The sequence below is a fragment of the Sus scrofa genome, chromosome 1 (assembly GCF_054392235.1).
Source record: "Sus scrofa isolate SSC_HxYL_T2T_F1_AM1 chromosome 1, Sscrofa_HxYL_maternal_Yorkshire_Landrace_v2.0, whole genome shotgun sequence".
Lineage (NCBI taxonomy): Eukaryota > Metazoa > Chordata > Mammalia > Artiodactyla > Suidae > Sus > Sus scrofa.
The window spans coordinates 259,308,281-259,328,935 of NC_139383.1; the positions used below are offsets into that span (position 1 = coordinate 259,308,281).

A 20,655-nucleotide genomic window follows, 5' to 3' on the forward strand; every position below is an offset into this window, starting at 1 on the left:
TGAGATATAGTTGAGAAGGTTGAGTTGAAAAAATCTTTTTTTATTATTATAGTTGATTTACAGCATTGTGCCAATTTCTGCTGTATAGCAAAGTGACTCAGTTATACATATATATATACATTATTTTCTATATTCTTTTCCTTCATGGTCTATCCCAGGAGATTAGATATAGTTTCCTGTGCTGTTCAGTAGGACCTTGTTGTTTTGAGATAATTTTTTGATGAGGTGGAGTGGGGAAAATTGAGAAATCAAAGATTAAATATGGATTTTGGTTGTATAGTTTGTGTGAGATGTGGAGGGGTGGGAAAGGGGCAGGTTAGGGGTTGGGGGTAGGAACTGAAGACTTAAATTTAAGGTGCCTATTAAACGTTCTAGTCGAATGACAAGGAAATTTGTTATGAATTTCACTTCCAGAGAGAAATTTGGGCTGGAGCTAGAGACATGACAATAGGTAGCATATATGTTTTAGCTCAATTCATGGGACTGGATGAGGTCATCTAGCAGTCTTTTTCAATGACCATTCCTTGAGAAAATTGAACACTTAGGCCTAAATTATCCCCTATATGTAATTAACTTCTGTGATACTAGAATTGAGGAACCTTGGTGAAAATGTAATGGAGTGGGGCTTAGGGCCGAAAGCTGGGATGCTCTAGCATGTGGAGTTTGAATAGTGAAAAGGTCAGCCAAGGAGCAGTATTTGAGGTAGGAAGAATCCAAGAGAAGAAAAATGTTTCAAAGACAAAGAAAGGGAAATATGTGTCTACTGAGAAATCAAAAGTAAGATACACATAGGCAACAGGACTTTTGTTTTTGGCAACTTGGAGGTGATTAGTTACCCTGATGAGTACGCTCTGTGGAGTGTTGGTGCCACAAGTTAGATTTGTTGTGAGCCACACGGGAAGTCCAACCACAAGTTAGATTTGGATGGATTGAACAGTGAATGGGAGATGAGAGAGATAAGTAGCTGTGGCTGTAAAATGTTAATTATTTTGTGTTTTTTTTAAATTTTTATTATACTTGATTTACAGTGTTCTGTCAGTTTCTGCTGTACAGCAGAGTGACCCAGTTACACATATGTGTACATTCTTTTTCTCACATTATCCTCTGTCATGTTCTATCACAAGTGATTAAATTTAGTTCCTGTGCTGTACAGCAGGATCTCATTGCTTATCTTTGATATTATCCTTTTTTTCTGATGTAGCTGCGTTTAGCTGTGGGTTAAAAACATGTGAAAATGATCACAATAATTCTGAGCTTCACAACATGTGGTAGGCATTGTCCAAAACACACACACACACCAGAATTGTGGAAAATATTTAATAGTGTATGTTTTTAAAAAGAAGAAAGCTGGAGTTCCCGTTGTGGTTCAGCGGTTAATGAACCTGACTAGCATCCATGAGGAGGTGGGTTCAATCCCTGGCCTCTCTTAGTGGGCTAAGGATTGGGCTTTGCCCTGAGCTGTGGTGTAGGTCGCAGATATGGCTTGGATCCTGCATTGCTGTGGCTGTGGTGTAGGCTGGCAGCTACAGCTCCAGTTTGACCCCTAGACGGGGAACCTCCATATGCCAAGTGCGTGGCCCTAAAAAGACAAAAAAGAAGAAGAAAGCATGGTTAGTAACTTGCCTGGGGTCACATGGTCATTGACTGCAGTAGTTTCAATTTCTGAGCGTGAGACGGTCTAGCCCATGCTCTAACCCTCTATTTCTTAATCTCTCACCCAGTAGTGACTTTGCCTCTACTCTACGTCAATTATTCAGACCCATACCTAGTAACTAGTTCTTGTCACAACCAGTAACTATATCTCTTCCCCCACCATCCACAGTAATCTGTTTGTAGTATCCCATTTTACTTATTCTATTCCATTCCGTTCTTCTTTTAGGCCACACATGCAGCATGTGGATGTTCCTGGGCTAGGGGTTGAATTGGAGCTGCTGCTGCCATCCTGCGCCACAGCCACAGCAACACCAGGTCTGAGCCGCATTTGCAACTTACACCTCAGGTGCAGCAACACCAAATATTTAACCCAGTGAGCATGGCCAGGGATCAAACCTGCATCCTCATGGATACTAGTTGGGTTTGTTTCTGCTGAGCCACAGTGGGAACTCTTAGTATCCCGTTTTAACTTTCCTCTGATTACAGTTCTAATGAAATTTATGATCCATTTGATCCATACATACTGCTTTTCACTAGCCCTCCCTTCATGGTATCACTTCCACTTTTGCCCAGCTAAAATAAAGTCAGTAATTATCACTCCCATGCACGAGTCAGGTATAGCATATCTCTTGAGCCAGGCTGCCTAAATTTCAGTTCTGGCTGTAGCACTGACTATGTGATGTGACCTTGGGCAAGTTACCAGATTTTTTTTTAGGGCCCAGCCTGTGGCATACGGAGGTTCCTAGGCTAGGGGTCGAATCTGAGCTGTAGCTGCCGGCCTACGCCACAGCAATGCTGGATCCAAGCCACATCTGTAACCTACACCACAGCTCATGGCAACTCCAGATCCTTAACCCACTGAAGAAGGCCAGGGATTGAACCCGTGTCCTCATGGATACTAGTCGGATTTGTTAACCACTGAGCCACAGTGGAAACTCCAAGTCACCAGATTTTGTACCTGTTTCCTCATATACAAAATTAGGGTATCATGGAAGTACTAACCTCAGAGGATTGAAGGTTATATGAGTGTGAGATAATACACAGAGTGCTTAGAACCAGGACAGTGCTTGATAACATGGTCCCACTCTCACTCCATTGGTTTTGCTTGGTAAATCACAAATATGGTTAAATTCAATTCTGTATTTGTGCTTGCTTCTCTGCAGCTAGATAGCAAACACATAGCTCCCTTATCTCACTTAAATTCATGAACAATAATCATAATCAGGCCCTTCATACCGCCTGACAGTCCATTTACTCTCCCAATGTTAAAGGCATATTTCCTATCATCTCCTCTCTTTATTTTCAGCTGTTGCCCCTCTATTTTAGATTTGATCGAGAATATAGAAACAATCAAGACAGAACTTTTATGAGGTCCTATCAGAGCTACCTACTGTTACCTCCTTTTGTTGTAGAGATGGTTGTGTATTGTGAATGCTGCTATCTAAAGCTAGTCCCGCCACTTTTCTGCAGTGTCTTATACTCTGTCACTCATGAAGGAAATCACTCCATTAGTTCTCCTTTTTTGCATCATTGATATTTTCAGTTTCTGGAGTATCAAACGTTTTCCCCACCTTAATAAAACTCCCTTGTTGCTGCATTTGGCTACTGCCCCATTTCACTGCTCTTCCTTAACAGCAGAACTTGAGTAGCTCTTGAGTCTGTTTGCTTTTTTCAATGTCTTGCTGTCTTCCAAATACATCGTACTATTTCTAAACTAGAAGAGTTTTCCACCTTGTTCTTACCCTTGAGCATAGTACTTAAATCTCTTCTTGTTAGTAAAATGGGAGTAATAATAATTTACCTGCCTTCCTCATAGAGTTGATATGAAAATCAGGTAAGACCATAGATACGGAAATTTTTTTGGTAAATTGTGAAGTTAGAAATAAATATGCAATATTTTAACAGATCCTGTTTTCATAGATTTTCACTATCCTTTCTCAAAAATGTTTGTGTGAATGAGATTCTCATTTTCTCAGCTTGATATAATCAACAACTTGAAGCAGTGTTCTGCCTTTTTTAGCTTGGAAATTGAGATTATGTGATAGATAATGATACAATTTCTTCTGCTTTTGGAAAGAAAAGTGCTAAATTTAAGCCTGTAGAGAACAGTGAATCCTGCTGAAAGATACCGCAATGTCTGTTGCCTGTAAGTTTGGATAAGTACATTCCTTATGTAGTGTCTCAAAGCTAATTATATAATGACATAAACTTTATAAACCCTTTAAACATATCTATCCCAGCAGAGGAAGTAGACCAGCTTCAAATGACTAATATTTATGAATAGGTCCTAGGTGTTTCATCAGGTAGATAAAAAATTGTTATTTGCCACTCCCTCTGCCCTCTCCCACACACATTTCTAGTTGAATTAGGTAGGTTTTCTTGTAGTGCATTAGATCCATTTTCTGCCTATATAGAAACTTTAAAATTTACATGTAACTTGGGAGTTTCTACTTTGTATTTATTCAGTCTTCAAAGTCTGTGTCTGTTTTGATCTTGTTGAAATCATATTGTTAGGAATATATTTGATAATAGAATAAAGTGACATAAATATGTAGGCTTAAGAGCCTAATACCATAGTTTCTTTGGAAAAAAATGGATTCTGGATTTCAGATTGTATTTAAAATAGTAGTCTTTTGGATCATAACCCTAATTTGAGAATTAGTTGCCTTTGTTCAGTGCCTATACACACATTAATACTGTTGTCCCAGTTATTGTTTCAGTAAAGAATATCTCTTGTGTTATATTTTTTCATTCTTTGGGTCTAGTGGGGAGATTTTTCCTGTTTCACTGAGGTCAACTGACATCTTTCTTCATAATCAGTTCTATTTTTAGAATTAGCAGAGACCTACCTGCTTTGAGGGAGAGATTCAGGAAATACTCCTTGGTCCCTGCACCAGCTTCTCAAATGGAAGCAACCAAAAAAGAAAAACTAACCATGTTGAAATGTATGAAATCTTTTTGTAAATATATTTGACTTTGAGTCTCTCTCTCCTTTTACTAGTGGTTAATTGCCAGAACTTATTTGCTGTTACTATCATTATTATTATTACTACTATTTTTAATGACCATACCCGGGCCAGGGGTTGAATCTGAGCTGCGTCTGTGACCTATGCCATGGCTAAAGCAGTGCTGGATCCTTAACCCAATGTGCCTCTCTAGCCACCGGAGCCACTGCAGTCAGATGCTAAACCCACTTGCCACAGTGGAAACTCTACTCCTTTTTTTAACTTACTTGGCTATGTAGTATTAGAACTACTATCCAGAATTTTCTTTAATGAAATCTCTTGAATTGCAGAGGGGTTTTTTTTTGGTTGGTTGGTTTTGTTTTCTGTTTTTTGGCTTCGCCTGCAACATGTAGAAATCCCCAGGCCAGTAATCAAACCCGCACCACAGCAGTGGTCTGAGCTGCTGCAGGACAATGCCAGATCCTTAACCTGCTTTGCAACAAGGGAACTCATAGTTGCAGTATATTCTTATGTAATAATTGGTAAACAATGGTTGGGAGGGGGTGTACAGTGAAGTTTTTTTTCTTTTACACTACTTAAATTTTCCCTTTAATTTCTAAGATGATCCCAGCTTTTTTATAGTAAGTAAAGTAGATAAAGTTAAAAAGTGAAAGGCTCTTGTATTAAAGTAACCACTTTTGGACTCTATATATGCTGCTAGTCATTTTCTTTAAATATGTAAATATAATAATACAAACAGAACACTATGTTTTTAAAAATCAGTTGCTTAGCAACCAGCTTTTGTCCCTTAAAGATAATTGTAAAGATTTCATTCAGTCATTTTTAGGTGCATTCATTCAGTGATTACCTTTGATATGGTCATCATTCCTTTTATTTTATTTTAGGACTGCACCTGCAACATATGGAGATTCCCAGGCTAGGGGTCTAGTCGGAGTTACAGCTGCTGGCCTGTACCACAGCCACAGCAACATGGGAACCAAGCCGTGACTGTGACCTACAACACACCTCACAGCAACGCTGATCTTTTAACCCACTGAGCGAGGCCAGGCAGGGATTGAACCCTTGTAACCTCATGGTTCCTAGTCGGATTGTTTCTGCTGCACCATGACGGAACTCCTGGTTATCATTCTTAATGTATTGTGAAAATATTCCAATGAACACATGAAAAATAATGTATTTTGCCATTCAGCATTACAAACAGTATTACATTCAGTATTACAAACAGTAGTGTAGTGGACATGTTTTGTTCATATATCTTTGAAGTATTTATGTGAGTATCTCTTTAGCATTGACTCCTAGATATGGAATCATTGGCTCAAAGGCTGGCAGATTGCCTCAAAAGGCCTGCATCAGTGCTCACAAATACCAGCTTCTCTCTGAGTAGCCAGTAAATGGAATTCTAGCACAGAATAAATGAGTTAAATATTGTGAAGCTTTTTGGACGCTGCCCTGGCACGTGGTTATTACTCCTTCAGTCTCCATATTTCAGTGCTTCCCATTAAAGCTTGCATAATTCTTTTTCCTGTACATATATATGTATAAGGAGATCTGTAAGGAAAGTAGTAAGGAAAATATACTGTAGCATTGAGGAAGCTGGGTGCTAATCTCATCAACAAGCAATAGTCCTAGAAATCTTATGCAAAAGTGAAGAAAACTGACATGCAAAACATCATACCACTCTAGAACTATAACTTATTTATTTTTATTTTTTTCTCTTTTGGCCGCCCTATGGCATCTGGGGTTCCCGGGCCAGGGATCAGATCTGAGTCACAGTTGTGACCTAAACCTCAGCTGCAGCAGTGCCGGATCCTTAACCCACCCTGCCAGTCTGGGGATCGAACCTGTGTACCAGCACTCCCAAGATGCTGTGCCACAGCAGAAACTTCTAGATACATAATTTATAAGACATTGTTTTTATATGTGAAATATGCAGCTACATTCGTTAATGTGGAAACAACTCTGTGTGTTATTTATGTGTGCATATGAGTATGTGTTATTGTGTTTTCTTCTTTTTTAATTTTTGAAATTTTATTAGGATGTGCCTGCAGCATGCAGAAGTTCCCAGGCCAGGGGTTAAACCCAGAGCACAGCAGTGACAATGCCAGACCCTTAAGTCACTGAGCCACAGGAGAACTCCGGAAACAGCTACTTTTGAAATTGTTGTTCCTTTTCTCCGGTAGCATTTAGGAGAATGGCTATAAATGTGGATAGGTAGCTGGTTAGATAGTAAAGGGAGAGTTGTTAGGTAAGTAAGGTAGGAGACTATTACACTACAGAGTGGTTGAAGTAGATTTTATGTTCGTACTGACAAATAAATTCACTTGTGTTGGCACAGTTCCAGAATTTTGTCTGGTGGGAGCAGCAGAAGGACAACGAAGTCTGTAGTGTAAGGAAGAAAGTGATAGCAGTGGCACTGTTGTCTAAGCTGAGTAGAGCTGGCAGTAAATATCAAAATGAAAGTAAGGGCTCAAGAGACCAAAGTCTTAATGAGATGCAAGACCAGGTTTAGGGAATAGTTACTGAGAGAGCTAGACTGGTACTTACTATATAATTTCTAAGAGCAGTTGGGGATGATGAAGTCTAGTGCACTTATTTTGCTGAGTTGAATCCTTTGGCCCCGCCAAAAAGATGTTGAGTTGTTTTGGCATATTGCCCACAAACACTTTATCACTAAATACTTATTTCTGAGAGCATATCTCTTCACACTTAATACCAAAAATTATTCAAGACAGTCTTTTCCAGTATGACCATCTATTGGATTAATGGTGTCTGGGGTTAAAATCTGTGCTTTTGGTTACTGTTGAGGTCGAGCTTTTCCTTTTATTAGCTGTGTGATTGAATTGCCTGCTCCTGTCATTTGTCCATGTTTCTGTTGACACAAGAACCATTTTCTACCATTTCTCTTGCTTTATTTGCATTTTTCCATTGGGTATTTTTCTTCTATTTGAGTTGCATTCTTAGTTTATTAGTTTTCCTTCTTTGTTTAATAGTAAACACATATAGAGTTGACCTGTGATTACTTTTTTTTAGCCACATGGTATAGGTATTGATGTGTATAGAGTTCTCATTGTTATGCTCCTAATATTCTTTAATCACAGTTTTTATTTCTTAGAAGCAAGTGTTATTTAGTAGTAAATGATTTGGGGTTTTTTTGGTTGGTTGTCCTATTTTCCTTAAGTTACTAGGTTTTTTGGTTTTTGCTTCTCTTTTTGGATCTGTGAAGCTACAATGTGGCTTTTGAAAGTCTTGAAATGTTCTCTGTGGCTAAACTTTAAAAATATATATTCTGTGGAAATTATGTTGAATAGAAACATGTATAAATTAAATCTGTCTTAATTGCTTGCTCATCTTGATCTGTCAGGGAGTGAGATTCCTGCTTATTTCTGTTTAATTTCCTTTTTTCTTCACGTATTTCTATGCTGTGTTAATTTACTCACTCAGCAAGTGATAAGTGAGTACCTATTATGTGATAAATCACAGTACTGTTGTGAGAACTGGATTCACTCATAGTGACACATGTGGTCTGTAACTCATTTGTGATTTTCATGTAGCAATCATAGTTATAAATATTGTATCTCTCACCTCTCTAAACAAAGAAGTGTGGAGGGAAATTTATCATTCCCCATAGGATGCTCTCAACCATTCTGCCACCACTTGACTTTGGGAAAGCCATGTAGCATTATAAGATAGCAATTCTCAAACTTATTGTTTCCAAGACCCATTTACACTTAAAAATTATTAGGACTCCAAAATAACTTTCGTGTATATACTTACATTTGTTGATACTTGTTGTATTAGAAACCTAAAACTGGGAAGTTTTTTACAGCAGAAAATTGATAGAATACTATAAACGAACTATAATGGAAAAAATAAAAATCATTTAAAAAAAACTGGGAGGTTTTTTAATTATTCTCTTAAAATAATAAATCCATTAAATTTTATAGTTAATATTTGTGTAAACAACAATAATAAAAAGCATTGAGAAGACTGACATTGTCTTTGTTTTATCAATCTCTATAATGTTTGGCTTAGTAGAAGATAGCTGGAGTCTCATCCGCTTCTGCATTCAGTCTTTTGTCATATCACATGCTTTGTAGCCTCTGGAAAACACAACTGTATACTTGTGAGAAAGTAGGAGCAAATCTTGCAGCCCATCTAACAGAGTCTTGTGAATCTCCAGGACTCCTGGACCACACCTTGGAAATGGTGTGCTGGGCCTTGCATCTAGAAGGAATACAGGGGTTTAACTAGATGGTCTTTAAAGGTTACTGTCTCAGAAATTTAGGTAATATCTTTTTTTTTCCTTGTCTTTTTAGGGCCGAACCTGCAACATATGGAAGTTTCCAGGCTAGGGGGTGAATCAGAGCTGTAGCTGCCAGCCTATACCACAGCCACAGCAATGTGGGATCCGAGCTTTGTCTGCAACCTACACCACAACCCATGGCAAGGCCAGGTATCACACCTGCATCTTCATGGATACTAGTTGGGTTTGTTACCACTGAGCCACGACGGGAACTCCAGAGAATATCTTTTATTTCCCACTCTTAATCATAGAGTGGGTTGAGATTCTTGTAATGAATTTCCACTTTGGGAAACATCAGAGTGGCAGTGAGTGATGCTACTGACCCACTTCAGTATAGCAAGGGTGATTTATGTGGCGCTTGTTAAATACTTTGGTCTAATTAGAGCTTGGAGTCAGAAGAGCTGGTTTTGGATTTCAGCTGCTACTTATAGCAGCAATGTGATATGGGGAGGAACCTTCCCTTTGTATCCATGTCATGACAGTTTTCTACTTAAAGTTCAGAACTGTCAACTTAGACAATTTTCAAAAGTATTCTGGCAAAGTGATGGAAATGGAATTTTTCTCCCTTGATTTTAAAGTAGTGAAATTTAGTTTCATTATGTCTCCTTGCCTTTTTTACTTCTATGTCAGCCTACTTCAGAAATTGATTGGACTCATTTTCTAAATACGTAATGAACCTGTTGTCATGTAATTTTAGGAATTGAAGAGAGCATAAAGATCATCTATCCCAGTCCCTCTTTATAGATGAGACTTTTGCTAAGAAAAACCAAGCTACTTGTTCAAGATGTTTAAGTAATTCAGCCTCAGCCAAACTTTGGAACCAGCTGTAAAGCTTTTTAAAAAACACTGATGTCCAGGGAGTTCCCGTCGTGGCGCAGTGGTTAACGAATCCGACTAGGATCCGTGAGGTTGCGGGTTCTCGGTCCCTGCCCTTGCTCAGTGGGTTAACGATCCGGCGTTGCCGTGAGCTGTGGTGTAGGTTGCAGACGAGGCTCGGATCCCGCGTTGCTGTGGCTCTGGTGTAGGCCTGTGGCTACAGCTCAGATTAGACCCCTAGCCTGGGAACCTCCATATGCCGCGGAAGCGGCCCAAGAAATAGCAACAACAACAACAACAAAAAAAGACAAAAAGACAAAAAAAAAAAAAAACACTGATGTCCAGACCCCACCTTCAGAAATTATGTTTTAAGTTGGTTTTCATAATGCTTCCTCAGGTGATTATAATGAAACATAAACACTTTTAAAGTGAATAATTTGCTCTTTAACATTCATATTTAACTTTTATTGTTGTAGACACAACTACTTTACTTCTTAGACCTTTTAAGTTAGAGAGTTTACTTTTATGGAGAATTTACCTTTATGAGTCTTTTGATATAGGATTATAAAGACATGATATTTTAAGCTTTAGAATCATTAATATGTATAAACATATTACATCATTCATTCAGATTCTGGATTGTCATTTGTTGTTTAGACTTTTTCAGAATTTTTTTATTTTTCCAATAGGTGAAAGCACTGAAAGAGAAGATTGAATCTGAAAAGGGGAAAGATGCCTTTCCTGTAGCAGGTCAAAAATTAATTTATGCAGGTATGAATTAAATACTGAAATTCAAATGCCATTTTCTTGCTTACTGTGACATTATTTTATAGAGATTGCCATCTTGCAGACTGTAATATATACAAATTGATTCTGTCAAACACATTATACAGATAAAAGCAGAGAATGAACAGTCATTTGAATGTTACTAACCTTCGGTCTTCTTTTTACTCACTTTTGCTTTATGTATTTCTCCATCCAGTGATGCTTGTTTTATTTATTATTTTTACCTTTTGTAAGCCTTATATAACTGGCTGGTTTTGTTTTGTGTAAGGTATACAGGGTATTATTAATGCATATATAGTACTATGATTGCCAATAGTGATGTTTATCACATTACCTAGTTATAGTACACTATTGTTTGTATTCCTTATGCTGTGCATTAGATTTCTTTTCTTTCTTTTTTTTTTTTTTTTTTAAGGTTTCTTGGGCCGCTCGCTCGGCATATGGAAGTTCCCAGGCTAGGGGTTCGATCAGAGCTGTAGTCGCCGGCCTGCACCAGACCCATAGCAACATGGGATCCGAGCCGAGTCTGCAACCTACATCACAGCTCACGGCAACGCCAGATCCTTAACCCACTGAGCAAGGCCAGGGATCAAACACACAACCTCATGGTTCCTAGTCGGATTCGTTAACCACTGAGCCACGACGGGAACTCCTGTGCATTAGATTTCAATGGCTTATTTATTACTTGTTACAAGTTTGTACCCTTAAACACCATTACTCTTATCTCCCCCACACCCTAAACCCTTGGTAACTACCAAGATGAAGGACTCTGTTTTTACAAATTTAACTTTTTGGGAGTTCCCGTCGTGGCGCAGTGGTTAACGAATACGACTAGGAACCATGAGGTTGCGGGTTCGATCCCTGCCCTTGCTCAGTGGGTTAACGATCCGGCGTTGCCGCGAGCTGTGGTGTAGGTTGCAGACGCGGCTCGGATCCCACGTTGCTGTGGCTCTGGCGTAGGCCGGTGGCTACAGCTCCCATTCAACCCCTAGCCTGGGAACCTCCATATGCCGCGGGAGCGGCCCAAGAAATAGCAACAATAACAACAACAACAACAACAAAGACAAAAGACAAAAAAAAAAAAAACAAAAAAAAAACAAATTTAACTTTTTGGATTACACATGTAAATGATATCATACAGTACTTGACTTATCTCACTTAGCATAACATTCTCAAGCTCCATCCATGTTGTGGCAGATGGGAGGATATCTTCTTTCTCGTGGCTGAATTATATTATGTATATGGGTCACATCTTTTTTATTCATCTGTTGATGGGCATTTGGGTTGTTTCCATATCTTGACTATTGTGAATAATGCTGCTGTAGACATGGGAGTGCATATGTCTTGTAAAAATCCTGTTTCCATTTTCTTTGGGTATATACCCAAAAGTGGAATTCCTGGATCGTATGGTTTTAATTTTTTGAAGAACCTTCAAATTATTCCCTGTAGTGGTTGGACCAATTTATGTTCCTACCAATATAAGGATTCGTTTTTCACCACAATCTCACCAGCTCTTCTTGTCTTCTTGATAATAGCCATTCTCAGAGGTGTGAGGTGGTGATAACTTGTTTTGGTTTGCATTTCCCTGATGATTAGTGATGTTGAGCGTCTTTTCATCTGGTGACCGTTTTGATGACCTCTTTGGAGAGACAAGTGATTTGTCTGCCCAGTTTTTAGTCAGATTGTTTGGATTCTTTTGTCGTTTTGTGTGTTTGTTTTTCTTTTTACAGCATCTGCGGCATATGGGAGTTCCCAGGCTAGGGGCCGAATCAGAACTGCAGCCACTGGCCTGTGCCACAACATGCAGCAATGCCAGATCCTTAACCCACTGAGAGAGGCCAGCAGTTGAACCCATATCCCCACAGACACTATGTTGGGTTCTTAACTCACTGAGGCATGAGGGGAATGCAAGTTTTTGTTGTTATTGTTGTTATTATTGAGTCGACTAAGTTCTGTATATGTTTTGGATGTTAACCCCATATCTGAAATATGGTTTGCAAGCATTTTTTCCCATTCTGTAGTTTGTCTTTTCATTTTGTTGTTCCTTTGATGTGCAAAAGCTGTTGAGCTTGATGTAGTCCTTTTGGTTGATTTTTGTTGGCGTCATGCCAAAACAATTACTGCCAAGACCAGTATTGCTGAGCTTCTTCCTTATATTTTCTTCCAGGAGTTTTATGGTACCAGGTTTTATGTTTGAGTCTGGTCCATTTCGAGTTAATTTTTATGAATGATACAAGATGGGTCCAAAATCATTGTTCTGCATGTGTTTCTTCAGTTTTCCCAGCACTATTTGTTGAAGAGATTATCCTTTCTCTGGCTTTTGTATTTTTAATCAAGCTGAGCATCTTTTTTCATCTATTGAAATGAAACCACTTTACTGTTTATTAATGTACTTAGAATCATTCTTGTGAAATTAAATTCCAGTTTATCTGATTTTTACATAAAATACCAAAATTGACTGAAAAAATATAGAGAACTCTATGTCAAAAGGCACTATAAATAAGTGACATAAAAGAAAATATTAATATTCAGATTATAAAAAGAGGTCTTACAAGTCAATAAGGAGTGGATGGCCCAATTTAAAAAGCAGTAAAAGATAGGAATAGAAAACTGCAAATTTAGTTAGCCTCACTAACTGGGAAAATGTTTGTTAAAAATAGGCTCGAGTTATCTTGTGGCACAGCAGGTTAAAGATCCAGCTTCGTTACTGCAGAGGCTTAGTTTGCTGGAGTGGTGCAGTTTGGATCCCTGGCCTGGGAACTTTCACATGTCACAGGTGTGGCCAAAAAAAAAAGAAGATGAGAACAAGACTTAATATGCACATTTTGTGGAAAAAAAAATTGTTTTCTTTGTTCTTAAGAAGAAATACTGAGGGCTGGCATTGTAGATATCAGTACTGTGGATCTTTAGATAGAAATTTAATAGGTTTTTGTTTTTTGGGAGGGGGTTTATTTTGGCTGCACCCATAGCACGTGGAAGTTCCCAGGCCATGCCGCTGTTTTGATGTGTGCCACTGGATCCTTAACCTGCCACACCACAAGGGAACTTCTGTGTGGTATTTTCTTAACTGAGGTGGTTTAGAGGAGATACTAGCCCTGGGGTGAGCAATGCTAATTTGAAGAGGCACAGTTAGTTGGTGGCAGATGTAAATCTAGAATTTCAGGTTCCTGGTCTTGGCCTGTTTTCTCATTCCTATACCAGTTAGAGGCACTATTCTTTTTTGTCTTACTACTTGCAGCTTTTGAGTCAGTAACTTTAAAAATGGAAAACTAAATTCAAGGAAAAGGAAACCTGAAGGAATCTTGACCTCACATTAGACTTTCTGCAAGATATTCCCTGTGCCTTACTCAGTTCTGTACCATTTTGCCATTTCTGTGTACCACATCATTGTGAGTATCTTACTTTTGTAGCAGTGGAACATTTATGTTTTGCAGATATCCATTATTTGGGAGCAGGAGGTTCTTTTCTCCTTCCATCAGGAAGGATTATAGCTTATACCCTAGATTATAGCTTATTCCTTTAGCATCCCAGTATTGAATTTTATTTGTCTTTATGATCTCCCCTTTCTCAGAACCTAGGTAGTATTTCCTTACCCAACAAGTCTTTTTATTATAAGTAATAATTTTAAGGATTGAGATTGTGAGGGATCTGTATTATATATGTTTGCTATCATTTAGTCAGATGCCTTTTCCTTCTTAACTAATTGTGTATCTATTTATATTTGTCTTTATCTTGGCTGATTGGTTAATGCTTTTCTTTGGCAAAAGTTTTGATGGAATTGATATTGGTGATTATTTTAACCTCAATGTAGAACAAAAGTTACTGCATCTTCAGTAATGTATGTTGTTTTTTTTCCCCTTAATATACTAGGCAAAATCCTCAATGATGATACTGCTCTAAAAGAATATAAAATTGATGAGAAAAACTTCGTGGTAGTTATGGTGACAAAAGTAAGTTCCAGCCTCATTCTGTGTATCTTTATGCACATGAGTTTTTAAAAATTGATCCCAGTTCTTACTTTTACACTTTTAAATGGAAACAGTTTATACACATCTGTAGTGCCATGCATTCAGTTGTTCTTAAAGGTTTTAATAGTTTACTTTGGGTTACTTATAAAGCTAATAATTATATATATTGCTGGTTTGAGTATAATATTTTTTCCATTAGGGCTGCACCTGCAGCATATGGAAGTTCTCAGATTAGGGGTCAAATCGGAGCTGTAGCCACTGGCTTACACCACAGCCACAGCAGTGAGGAATCTGAGCCATGTCTGTGACCTATACTACACCTCATGGCAACGCTGGATCCTTAACCCATTGAACGAGGCCAGGGATCAAACCTGTGTCCTCATGGATACTAGTCAGATTCGTTTCTGCTGAGCCACAACAGGAAGTCTTATAACCAAGAAATTTGAAGTTTATAAAGTTTAAGGGAGAGAATTATGTGGTTCTTTTTTTTTTCGGTTAACATCATGCATATTTTAGAATATTGGCTTTTGCTTCTTTTTCATGTTAACTTGATAAAAAGACTGAAACCATTGGCTAAAGCTAATTGAGGTTGATAGTATATACTGGCATCAGCTTTGAAAGAGTAACATAGTAATTTGGTTGTGATGATTGTTGTACAACTATAAATGTAAAATTCATTGAGTAATTTAAAAAAATAAAAAAATTTAAAACTTTAAAAAAAGAGTAACATAGTGATGAGATTGCTACTATTAATCATTTATTATGTCACCTTTGCAAAATTATTTTCAAGTAACAAATTTGTATTAGTGTTACATTTGTTTGTAGCTTTCAGAGATCATGTCATAATGTAATATTTTGTCATAATGCATTATTTTACTTTGTAATATATTTAGCCCAAAGCAGTGACAACACCAGCACCGGCTACAACTCAGCAATCAAATTCTGCCACCACTACCACAGTTAGTTCCTCCACAGCACCAGCTGCGGCTCAGGCCCCAACCCCAGCCCCTGCTTTGGCTCCTACTCCCACTCCTGCATCCATCACCCCAGCATCAACGACAGCATCTTCTGAACCTGCACCTGCTAGTGCAACGAAACAAGAGAAACCTGCAGAAAAGCCAGCAGAAACACCAGTGGCTACTAGCCCAACATCAACTGACAGGTAAGAACTGGGTGTTAGGAAGTTGTATCTTGGAATATGTTCAGTATAAGAACTTCATGAATTTATTTTGATTGTTTTTTTTTTTTTTTTTTTTTTTTTGGTCAAACTAACTTTCTGTCTACTATGTTAAACATTTTCTAAACTCTGAACTCCTGACTGACTAAAACATTATGCCTCTGTTTAAATTTCCATAATCTAGATTTATATACTCTGCATCATTTCCCCTGCCGCCCTCCCCCTGCCCCCTGGAGGGAAAAGAGAAAAAGGGTCAGAGTTGTTATTCATTTCATATACAAAAGTTAGGAAATGACCAAAAAAAGAAGTATATGAGTTCCCCTGTGCCTCAGTGGGTTAAGGATCCAGTGTTGTCACAGCAATAACATGTGTTCAGTCCCTGGCCTGGGAACTGCTGCATGCCACCAGTGTGGCCAAAAAAAGGAAAGAGGAATTATGACATTATATTATAGCTTGGCATAAATAACTTGACATCATCCCCCAGTCATTATTTATATTGATCTATATTATTTCTGACCATTGTCGTGTATATATATATATATATATATATATAAAATAAACATCCTTCTATGTCAGAATTTTTCCATCTGCTACATAGTTTTGTGTTTGGGGATGACATTTGTTAGATCTTAGGAAAGAAATTAATATCTTTGGATTTTCTTCTTCGTCTGTAAAATGTGGATATCAGCAGGACTTACTTCATGGAGTTGTTCTAAGGATTAAATAATAAGTATGAAAGATGTGAAGTAGCGCATGGCACACAGTAAATGCTGAGTATATTTTTTTGTGAACTTGTGTAGAAATTTATGTTTTTGCCCATGTAGCTCTTCAGAAACAAAAGAAAAAGTGCTGGGACATTTTGGGAACAAGAAATAAGTTCTTGTGGGAAGGTGGCAGTTAGGATTATTGAGTAATTTATGACAAAGATTTTTTCCCCCTAATGATAAATAAAATAACCAAAGCAAATGCTTCAGTTCTCCTGGCTGGAAATCGTACAGGGGAATCTCTTCTATCTGAGAGCATGAATTGTATTCTTTCCAGAGTGAGCTGGCACCGAAGCTGTTTGTGTTTTATGGCTTTGGTGTAGCACAGGACCTCAATGGCAGTAAAGTCCTGGAATCAGAACCAGACATAGTGGAAAACTATGCAGCAGTTGGAAACATGGACACAGAAGGATGTCTGTGATAAATACACCAATCAAAAAACTTCAGTCACGATCCTTCATTTTAGTGTTTTGCCTTTGAGTGAGGTTGCGTCAGCTTTGTTGAGAGGGGTTTGAGTCACCTGGTTCATTGCTCACTCAGGCCTCTTTTCAAGGAATTAATTGCCTAAGAGGAGAACACGGATTCAGGTGATAAAATATTTTCCCTGTGTCTGCCTGCTGCACTTTGCTTTAGGCATTCTGAGACACCATTGCCTAACTTGATACTTCTTGCAGGTACAGCTAGAAATGCACACAACACTAATTACCTAGGGGGAGACAACCCAGGGTCAGGTTATGCTATTACATCAAAAGGCTATTACATTTGTTCTGTGTCTGGGAGGGAACTTATAAATTTAGCAAATTGGTTTTCCAAATCATTTAAATATTGTAAACTTAATTAAATATGTCGAGTTGGTTCAGTATATCTTCTTTTCTTTAAGCTCCTGTTAAAAACCTCATATCATGAGAATTCCTGAATTGATCAATACCTTTTAATGTGCTAATAGCATCAATTCGGTTATCATCTCTTATTTCTTATTGAGGGTTCAGTTTTATTTACCTGTTCTCAAGCATCATGAACCTTTTCAGACCTATAGAGGTTGCATAAGGGAGTTGATGATCAGGAAAGCAGACTGCAGAGTTGCCTCCTTACTTGAGCTTTGTACACCATCCCTTTACTCTTATTCCCCAGAGTTATACACCTCAGAGAAGGATAGCACAGGAAGGGAAGGATGAAGGAAGCTCAGAAAACTAGCTGCTTAAATGTACCTTAGTCACTTCATTTGTGCTGTAAAACATTTAATGTCTTGTAAAGCACAGAACTCAATGAGACATGCCAATGTGAATTTGAGGAGTGTCAAGAAGTTTTTTTTACCACCTGGCCTGACATTTCATTGTTAGGGATTTGTTTCTCTAGGTCAGTTTTGTCTTTAAAAACCACCTATTACAATGCAGATTTCACTTGTTGATATCTGTGTTAGAGAAACTGCACTTTTTTGCACTAGGGCTGTATTGTTTGTAATTGAAGACAAATTGGAATCAACCTAAAGATCCACTAATAAGGGAATGGCTTGATTTTGTGATTTGTTCATATTGGGGAATTGTGCTATTATTCATAGTGTGGTAGTAAACAAACAGTATCAACATCACAGGGAGTTTGATGTTTGAAATTAATTCTTAGGCTCCCTAGAATTATCTGGGGTAGGTCCCAGAAGTCTGAATTTTAACAATCTCTCTTGGTGAATTCTTAAGCTTTCTAAAGTTTGAAGAGCTCTGATATCCAGTAATAGAAGGCAGTTAAAGTATGCAGTACATATTTCAAGGCTTTGTTACCAAGTGAAAAAAGCAGATTTGCAGAACAATACAGGCAGTAACCCTAAACCAAACAAAAGCCACATAACATCATTGCATATTTTCTGTGGTTAAGCATATTAATATGTAGAAAAACAGTAGCAGAGGGACAGCACACTAACTGATAAAGTGGTTTCCTCCGCGGACAGGGAAGGGAGAAGTATTGAGGCAAAAGAATCAAGATTGAAGAATGGTGGTTAAACATCATTTCAGTCTTATCTGTAATGTTTTAAAAGAAATTCTAAAACAAAGTGCAAAAATAGCACAAATTTTCTATAAAAGAACAGTAATGAAGGGGACTATTTCTGTGAGATAGAATTAATTATTAGTACTATACATGGTGATGATTACAACTTAGAATGGCTTTTGGAGTTCCCGTCATGGCGCAGTGGTTAACGAATCCGACTAGGAATCATGAGGTTGCGGGTTCGGTCCCTGCCCTTGCTCAGTGGGTTAATGATCCGGCATTGCCGTGAGCTGTGGTGTAGGTTGCAGACGCGGCTCGGATCCCACGTTGCTGTGGCTCTGGCGTAGGCCAATGGCTACAGCTCCGATTCGACCCCTAAAGGAACCTCCATATGCCGCTGGAGCGGCCCAAAGAAATAGCAAAAAGACAAAAAAAAAAAACAACTTAGAATGGCTTTTGGGAGAGCTTCTGTGCCTGCCCACTTGCATCTCTCAGAAGAATTCTATCCTAATAAATCTATTTCTTGCCTATCAAAAAAAAAAAAAAAAAACAGAATGGCTTTTGGAAGAAAGACTGGTGAAATGGTAGACTAGAAACAGACCAAAATACGTACAAAGTCTTATATAAAGATGTAATTTCAGACCACTGTGAGAAAAATACCATTGGGATAAATGTCTAGCCATCTGGAGGTTAGAAAAAGATGGATCACCATCTTACACTCATAAAAATAAATTCTAGATGGAGAAAGATTAATGTAAAAGTGAAACCATAAACTAAAGGAGAACATGGGAAAAATAATTTTAAACCCAAAAGGGTCATAAAAGGAAAGACTGATAAATTTGACTACAGAAAGAATTTGAAGGTTGGAATCCAAACTAGGAATTTCTTAATGAGAATTTGATTTGGTCACTTAAGTGAAATACTACCCATCTTTGGGGAAAATTGAGGCACTTGTAGCTCTGCTTACATGCGTTAATTGTTAAAACGCACAACAACAAGACACTAGTCAATATGTAGAAACTGGTAGTGGTTGTCTCTGGGTAAAGGTCTTGAGCAGGAGAATTCATTTGCAGATAGATAGTTCTAAACACCATAGTGTATAGTTCTTTTTGAAGTTTTGCCTTTTACACATGTTGGTTTTACTATCTAGTTAATGAAGATACTTTAAAAATTATACCAAAGGGAGTTTCCATTGTGGCTCAGAGGGTTACGAACCTGACTAGTATCTGTGAGGACTCAGGTTCAATCCCTGGGCTTGCTTAGTGAGTTAAGGATCCGGTGTTGCCAGAAGCTGTGGTGTAGGTCGCAGACGCAGCTCAGATTCCGTGTTGCTGTGACTGTGGGGTAGGCCGGCAGCTACAGCTCCAATTAGACTCCTAGCCCTAGCCCAGGAACTTCCATATGTCGCAGGTACAGCCCTAGAAATAAAATAAAATAAAATAAATAAATATAAAAATTATACCAAGGGATTTTTAAAATCATAACAATCATGTTGGGTGTTATGATGCTACTAGGACTTTGCCAAGCACTTTACTAGCAATAATGCTACCCACAGCACCTGGGGATACTTGGGTACCATTGTTGACCTCATTGTATTGATGAAGAAACTGAGGCTTACAGAGTAATTAATGAATTCAAACTTAGGTATTTCCATTGCTTTTGCTATGCTGTAGGATTTTCTCAGAACTGAGGTGTACTGTTTCTAAAATTGGGACAGATATGTACGTGTGCTGTGTTGTGTGTATGTTTTAATTTACACTGCCCACTGCTCCTTTTATGCCTTGGGTTTATCCTGCCTCTGCTTTTTTTGTTTGTGCTTTGATCCTTGACTTGAATGCCTTCTTGCAGTTTCAAAACTTACCTATAAGATCTAACTGAAATTCCACTATGTAAAGACTTCCCAGGCCTTTCTAGTCTAATGCATTTTCAACATAGGCTGTTTATCATGTATAGCTTTTGATATTTCTTTTACTGTGACTTGACTTAAAGATTATATAACTTTTATTGTAAACTTTTTCAGTGAAATAGTTGTGTGTTATCTTTTTTGTATGCTTTAAATGGTAAGCTATCTGTAAGGATGTTATTTTATACCTTTGGACATTTAAAATGATGGATTTGCAGAACAGAATAAGTGTTAAGATTGAAAATTCTTCCCAAGCCGTGAATGTTATGGATGAAGCTTTGGGGTTTAATCTGGAAGCTTTTAAAAACACTGTAGCCAGACTCTTACATTGAATTAAAATCA

At 38.0% G+C, this 20,655-nt stretch overlaps 1 protein-coding gene and 2 long non-coding RNA genes across 3 annotated transcripts in view; 2 read left to right on the forward strand and 1 right to left on the reverse strand.

Annotated features, from left to right (window-relative positions):
• RAD23B (RAD23 homolog B, nucleotide excision repair protein) overlaps positions 1–20,655 on the forward strand; it is a 45,424-nt gene that overhangs the window by 4,970 nt on the left and 19,799 nt on the right. The window contains exons 2-4 of the mRNA XM_001927866.7: positions 10,428–10,509; positions 14,395–14,474; positions 15,386–15,654. Coding sequence (XP_001927901.1) covers positions 10,428–10,509; positions 14,395–14,474; positions 15,386–15,654 — 431 coding nt within the window. The remainder of the gene's footprint in view (positions 1–10,427; positions 10,510–14,394; positions 14,475–15,385; positions 15,655–20,655) is intronic.
• On the forward strand, positions 490–4,582 carry LOC146407132 (uncharacterized). Its single transcript, XR_014825706.1, has 2 exons — positions 490–1,500; positions 2,425–4,582. It is a non-coding gene; the product is annotated as an uncharacterized LOC146407132 (long non-coding RNA).
• On the reverse strand, positions 11,171–15,510 carry LOC146407133 (uncharacterized). Its single transcript, XR_014825683.1, has 2 exons — positions 11,632–15,510; positions 11,171–11,311 (listed from the first exon to the last, which is right to left on the reverse strand). It is a non-coding gene; the product is annotated as an uncharacterized LOC146407133 (long non-coding RNA).